Source organism: Amblyomma americanum, chromosome 1 (genome assembly GCF_052857255.1).
Source record: "Amblyomma americanum isolate KBUSLIRL-KWMA chromosome 1, ASM5285725v1, whole genome shotgun sequence".
Taxonomy (NCBI): domain Eukaryota; kingdom Metazoa; phylum Arthropoda; class Arachnida; order Ixodida; family Ixodidae; genus Amblyomma; species Amblyomma americanum.
The window spans coordinates 344,746,187-344,752,992 of record NC_135497.1 but is presented as its reverse complement, the minus strand read 5'-3'; the positions used below and the strand labels follow the sequence as shown (position 1 = coordinate 344,752,992).

The window sequence follows — 6,806 nt, the reverse complement described above, 5'->3', positions numbered from 1 at the left end:
GGTTCGAGACCTTTTAGTTGGAAAACAAGCTTTCCGGAAAAGATTTACTGGTATCCGCAAGTGGTCAGTTGACAACTTGCAGAATTTATAGTAACCCTCTGAAATATAGCACATATATTTCAAACGAAAACCCTTGTTCACATTTCCGCATTCTTGTTCGAAAAGGAAGAGGGAAGAGGCTTTTTTATCTGTATGAGAGGGGAGTTGTTGAAAGGACAGAATGAGTAGCCAAATATTCCAGTGAATCCAAAATTTCCACTGACTCTATAGGGCGACATGTTCCGTTCCTGTACCAGCACTAGTATCTACTTTATCCACAATAAATACTTGCTCTCTCTTCTTTTGTGTGCAAAGCATGGCTATGAACGCGAGGAGCAGGTCGAAACAGGTACAACGGTGCAACAGAGTGCCCATCGGCGACTGCTCTTTTCACATGTAAGCGAACCGCTCGCGAATCCCGCCGCCGCGGCGCATACACCCTCTCTCAAGTGGCGAAGGAAGCTCCAGCGGCTGGAGCGGCGAGGTTCGGGCAAGTTAGAAATTTTCGCAGCGGCGACGCGGCAGCACCGCATCTCAACCATTGACGGCTCGGCGTTTCCACGTGACCAGTAAAGGCAACGTGCAAGAAAGCATGCGCATAGGCCAGTGTTTGTGCTGCTTAAAAAAAAGAAATATATAAAGTGGTGTTGAATGCTTAAAACGAAAGATTTATATTTATTCAAATAAACAACGAAAATAAACAATAAAATTGTGCTGATATATTACGATTTTTTGTGTTTGCAGGGCACCAAAACCGGTTGCAAGCGCATATCTTTTGCTAGCAACATTGTTTTTCGCAGCGGTTGTACAACAGTTAAACTTCTAGTTCACTGTAAGTGTGCTGTGGCTGGAATTCTAGCCACTGCAGCGGTGGAAAACGCGCAGTGGCGACGAATGTGAACCGAAAGCTCGCGAAACGATTCGTAGCGCCGCGCTGCTGTTCGCTCTATTCGCCGAATCGCTTGCATGTGAACCACCCTTTACACTCGATTTCGAAAGTTGGTGGTAACCTGTGGGGCTCCAGGTTCACTGAGATTAAGGGCCGTCCCTCTCTCTTCTTTTGAAAAAAGAATAAAATGGGTGGCGATTGACTCACATTCCCTCTGTTGCAGAGCAGGAAATTAAAAGGCTGTATTCACGTGAAGAAGAATTTTCGGTTTCAACTTTCAAAATTCCAGAAAAACTGACTTAAAAGAAGTTGCTTTCCGACAGAAACCCTCGTTCACAGACTGGTTTTCACTTCCTACTCTACCCAGAACCGGGGTAGTGTGAAGAGAGATGAGTCAGTCGCCCTCCATTGTAACTTTTCAGAAATGAAGAGGGGTATTCACCTTAATCTGTGCAAACCTGAACTCTAGACGGTTCCCATCATTTTTGGAAAACGGGAAAATGCCACCTCGACGAGAGGCGGAACCGGTCTGGCCGGGCCGGCGGAGACTGACGCGCTCGGAGCGAAATCGAAATACACTCCAAGTTGACGCTGGTGTGGTCGAGGTGCGCCGAACCCGCCGAACGCGTCGGCGGTCAAACGCCGTTGGAGTGTAGAGGGTCTCGCTGTGGCCAGCGTGACGTCGCCGTGCCGCGCGCGCTTTCGTCGGAGTAAAAACGTGTCCCGCGTACTACCCCGAGGGTCCAGCTTTACATCGCTGAGGGTGCTCACCGCTAAAGAACAACTTGCTTCAAGGACGCATTCATGCAACTGCCCTCATCAGACGTGATTTACAAACAACGTTGGTCACGGCACCTTCTTAAATCTATAAGTAAAACAATGTGCTACCTCGTATTTGAGAAATGAAGAATTACAAAAACCTTGATCCATGCAAGTTTAAAAAACGAAGGTGCGGAAATCAATCCTGACATCACATACATGTATTTCTTCTGGGTGCCTTTTTGAGCATTGCACCATAAAAAAAAGATTCGTCATTGTCATTGTTTTCAGTTTTGTAGCTAAAGGGAAAATTACACCTAGAGTGGTAAGTTATGATCAGCAATTCTCGGAGGATAAAAAACAGCAAAGCTTCTATACAAAGCTTTTTCTTGTTATAAGACATCTTGCTCTAACTACAACATAGATAAAAGATGTCTTTTTGATCAACTAGAACTCCCGTGCTTCAAAGTTTACTTCTTAAGAAGAAAGAAAACTGCGCTTTTCAGTAAAAAGAACCCGCTAACATGGAGACACTGCGCAAGTGCAAACAATGCCTCAGTATTGCTTTCGCCTCCAACATTTCAGTCACTAAACCCAAAGCGCCCTCTAGGAGAAATCCCAGGAAGCATTTTTTCTGCCATATTTGGCATAAAAAACGAAACACAGTTCTCAACACTGACAAAAAGGGATCAAAAAGGTGCAACTTTCACGAAACAGACTAAACGTCTCGCAGCAGGTATTTGAAGGGTGCAAAGTTATGCCATGCCTGCCGAGAAGGGGTAAAATTTGAAGTTACCCCTTTGTTGCCCAATTTTTACACCTCTTTTTTTTAGAGTGCACAGCACAGGCACAGAGAGATATTGCCACGCATAAAACGCCGGCGGTATTTGCAGTCGAGCGCCGACAACGCCGAACCAACCGAGCTGTACCGAGCGCACCACCGCAACCGCAACACGAGGCAAGAGAAGTTTTTCAGGTGAAACATGCGTCAGCGCCCCTGGCGGGCATGCGGGAAGTCGACGCTGAGTGCGCCGTGGCGGAGCGGCACAGGGATACGACAGTGAGCCCACTGCCCCCTTCTAGAACACTGTACGCTACCGTACTGCTCTCCGGCGCGCGCGGCGTACGTGAAATTCGCTGAAACCCCGGAGGGGTCATGATAGGAGCAGAGCTATCGCTCTAAAAGAGCGAATGAAGAGCCGCGTGCAATGCCTCTAAAAATCTCTACTCTGAGCCTATCGCCCCGAAAAAAAAATCTTACACTTCGAGGAAGTTTCTAGCGGTTGTAGTATTGCCGGATCGGGCGTTTTGTTTGCTATAATACCGGGGATTAATAATAGAAGGCATGAGCATAGGGATGATAAAAGCAGTCACTGTATGGGTTTAAGAAGCCCATCCTACGAGAGGATAACGAGCTGGAGAACCAGTTCGTGACGTAGAAATTATTACATTTAGAGAATGCATAGCGTTAGCGCAAACGTACACGGGTGAAGAAAACAGACGACAGACGGCATTCTTGAAGTTGCATTTACTGCATAAAATGTGGCCGGTATACCTGTAAATTAAAAGACCAACTTGCAGAAAAAAAAGCGACAGAAACCACAACACTTGTGGGCATTTCTTGGGGTGGCACCTTTGCTTTCAGCCGGAGGCTCAGCAGCTCCGTTTGCTTTAGGGCCCGCCGCAGTCACCCTCGACCTTCGCACCTGGCTGCTGCACACTGCACTTCTTAGCTGCAGGCTTGGCCGCCCCCAGCTTTGTCCCAGCTGCCTCATAGCCAGGATCCGGCGTGACATCCTTCTTCCTCTCCACCGCGGCAACCTTAGCCTGCTGGGTGCCAGGCTTGGAGTCTTCGAAGAGCATCTTGGCTGGAGATGCGAAAGGAATGAATGAGATTGAATAAATGAATCCGGTCTTGATGCACGCTCAACACAGGCCACGTGAACCACTTGAAGGGTGTAGGGTGAAATGTTCAGGGGAGTTCCCTAAGATGGAGTAGATTTGTACTAACGGAGTAATTATTTACATACATTGAAGTGCAACCATGCGGCCAAAAAAGAAAGCTATACAGCTTCCACAGAAACTCCGTGGTTAAAGAAAAGTTAGTCCTGGACCGCGGTTCGAATCCGGCACCAGGACGAAGTTTTCCTTCACAACGAAGTTTCTGTGGACGCTGTATAGTTTCTTTGTAGCCGCATGGCTGCACTTGGGTGGATGCCAGTGAGTAATTACTCCGTTATTATAGAAAGATATACGTGTTCATCTCTTCGTGTGCTGTCTGCTCCATTGAGTTACAGGACTACATCTACGCTACGTTTACAACGAATTACTGCCTGCGAAATGTGGCTAGTTAGTCTGCTGGGAGGGACTAGTTTTCTAAAAAGCAATTATACTTTTTCCCTGCCAGGAGAGACGAATTTTCCGTTAACGGAAGTCTGGGACGAGGCGCTCGGCGAGTGGCGGTGGACCAGATTTGACGTTGCACAAATGGAGGTGAGCCCATTTCTACCATAAGAGAAGCTTGCCTGTTGTCCGGCGTCCGAACTGCGCCCGGGGTGATTCAGAGAGCGAATAGCCCTACCCGGATGTTATACACCTCACTGCCCAACAGGGATTTTCATCTTGCTGTTGGCGGCTTGATCCTCGACGTATGGGAGCAAGGCCTACTCAATAGGCACCACGTCGGACTTCCATTTGCTAAGCCCAGCGCGCCGTCATCACGTGTGGTTTATCTGAGCGGGTGATAGCCGCTGTACTGGTGCAAGTAGTACCAATGGAAACGCTTGGAAACGCTTCGAACTTATAAAATGATTGCATTGGTTATGCGTTTGGAAGAAAACGAATCCGAAAAACATTAAAGTGTACAGGCTCAAACTTTGAGAGAGATGCTTGGTCATACGCTAATGAAGTGTTACCCTTCGTGTTGCTTCGACCTGTACACTCTTCCGGGACAACCCATCAGCGAATATGCAGTTCCATTAATGGACGTGCTTCGATGTCGCTTGCAAGCGTCAGGAAGCAATTTGGATGCTCGTACTGAAATCGGCCTGGCTTAGGTTGCCCTCAGGAGGGACTGACCTGCAGGCCTGGGTTCATCCTCAACTTAGACTGTATTTTTAGAGAAAGCTCGTTAATAGCCTTGCTTAGTAGGACAAATAACCATGCTCAAGAAATGTAAGGCTATCCACGTACAGTCTGGGGCAAAAGTTTGGTGAATATGGGTTTGTGGGAAAAAATGTTTCTCCGTAGTCAGGCAACGAAGGTCAATGAAAGGCATGCAATCATGAAGGAACAGGCGTGCTGCATGCGGTGAAATAAATACCAACTGACTTGGTAGCGAGGCACCACAAGGTTAAATTATTTTCGACGAATCCGCATCGTGTAAACTTTGGTCCATAACTCTGCCTTCGCCTCCGCGCGTAAGGCGTCGGTATAGGGGCGCCGTCACTTTTCCGTATTTGGTATGCATATAATAAACATTTAGTGTGCGGCTTCTTTACGTGGTGAGGCTCGCTCAATGGACACGCTTGCGCTGAACAGCGATTCGCGCCGTATTCAAAGCACAATGCTCTGCGAGTGTGTGCCAAGATTCCAGAATACGGCTGTTCATGATGAACTCACCGTGGTGTTCGCGCGGAGGATGATTGACAGTTGCGCTTTGCAGGGTGCTTGGGTAGACAGCTTGTCGCGTCATCGGTGGTCCTCGGAGCAGAACTTGGGGCTGGCGATCCCCATTGGCTGCCTGTGCTGAGCGTTGACTGCCGCGACGTAAGAGCTGGACAAGGATACGCTCGACCTCCGGGACGGGGTGGGCGACCAATGCCCGGTCAGAAAGCGAAGACGTTGCATGGGGGTTGGTGGAAGCTTTGCGCCTGCAGGTTTGCGAAGCGCCTGCGCGGCAATCATCCTCCGAGTAGCTGTTCGGATGACACATCCTTGAAGAACGGGCAGAGCAGGTTCTTGAAAGAGCGGCTTCACCTCTGACGCAGTGTTCGGAAAGCGCCGGAGACCTGGATGATCAATCCTACATGGACCGATGGCCACGCGCGAATTCGTTTTAATCGGCTTCGTTTTCTCTTCTTGGCGAGAAGTGTGATTCGCTTGATTTGCAGTGTATTGAGAATTAGCGACTGTTAAAATTCAGCGCACGCCTGAGAAAGCTGAAAGAGAGGCTAGAATAAAAAAGTGAAACCGACATTAGGTTAAAAATTCGGCCAGCTTTTTGTCCTCCAAAATATGATTACAAGTCGCCTCGCGGTCTGCACCTTAATCGAGCAACTGTGGATACAAGGAAGAAAAAAACGATGTTGGTGGTTTTTTCCGAAAAGAAAACAAGGAGGAGGGGGAAAGAAGGGGATTACTTGAGGAGAAGAAGAAGAAAAAGTTGTTCGACCTTATGGGCGGGATCATTATTCCATGCCTACGATGAAAACGAAGTGGCCCGCGGACCTTCTGGATGAGGCAGCCCACGAGGGAGTGGATGGAAACAAAGAGGAATCCGAGTTCATTGCACTGCGATATCGTAGCCAGAGTCGCCTATCTTTTCTCACGAAAATTCATCGCTCGCCCATGCATTCCTGAAGTTGTTTTGCTGCTCATTCGCGATCTTGAGAACAGTTTACGACACAGGAGTACGTCAAGTTGTTCCAGTTTATTCGGGGTGCATAGGATGTCAAAACACATTATAGTTCGTCTGTCGCCAGTACATTCATTCTGAGGGTTAGGCTGGGAGAGCTCATGGTTAACTTTTAGGAAGTTTTCGCTCTCATTTCCATGAGCAAAAGGGAAAATTTATTCCACGAATAAAAGACAGAATGCTCGAATGGATGTGTGCCCAAGGAAGCATTCGTAAGAAAGTGCAACAGTTTAAAATACCCTGACCAGGTTTTGACATTTTGCACAGGCCTTGCGGCCGCAATCGTCATCGCAAAAAAGGAAAAAAAATAGCTGTGGTTCATCCCGGCTTACCGAACCTTCAGCGAAAGCTCTGTTAGGCATGGTTTGATATAGTTTGGCTTCGATTAAATTTATTGCATATCAGTGGTTTGGCTTGGATGGCGACAATACATCGTCGAAGCACTAGTTCTCTCAGGCTGCTCATCCATGGCTCCGTGTGAAT

At 47.9% G+C, this 6,806-nt stretch overlaps 1 protein-coding gene across 1 annotated transcript; it reads right to left on the bottom strand.

Annotated features, from left to right (window-relative positions):
* Window positions 1-3,208: 3,208 nt before the first annotated feature.
* LOC144099997 (uncharacterized) lies at window positions 3,209-5,747 on the bottom strand. Its single transcript, XM_077633049.1, has 2 exons — window positions 5,309-5,747; window positions 3,209-3,555 (listed from the first exon to the last, which is right to left on the bottom strand). Exons 1-2 carry the CDS (start codon window positions 5,619-5,621, stop codon window positions 3,359-3,361), a joined length of 510 nt encoding a protein of 169 aa, XP_077489175.1. The 5' UTR covers window positions 5,622-5,747; the 3' UTR covers window positions 3,209-3,358.
* Window positions 5,748-6,806: the final 1,059 nt, after the last annotated feature.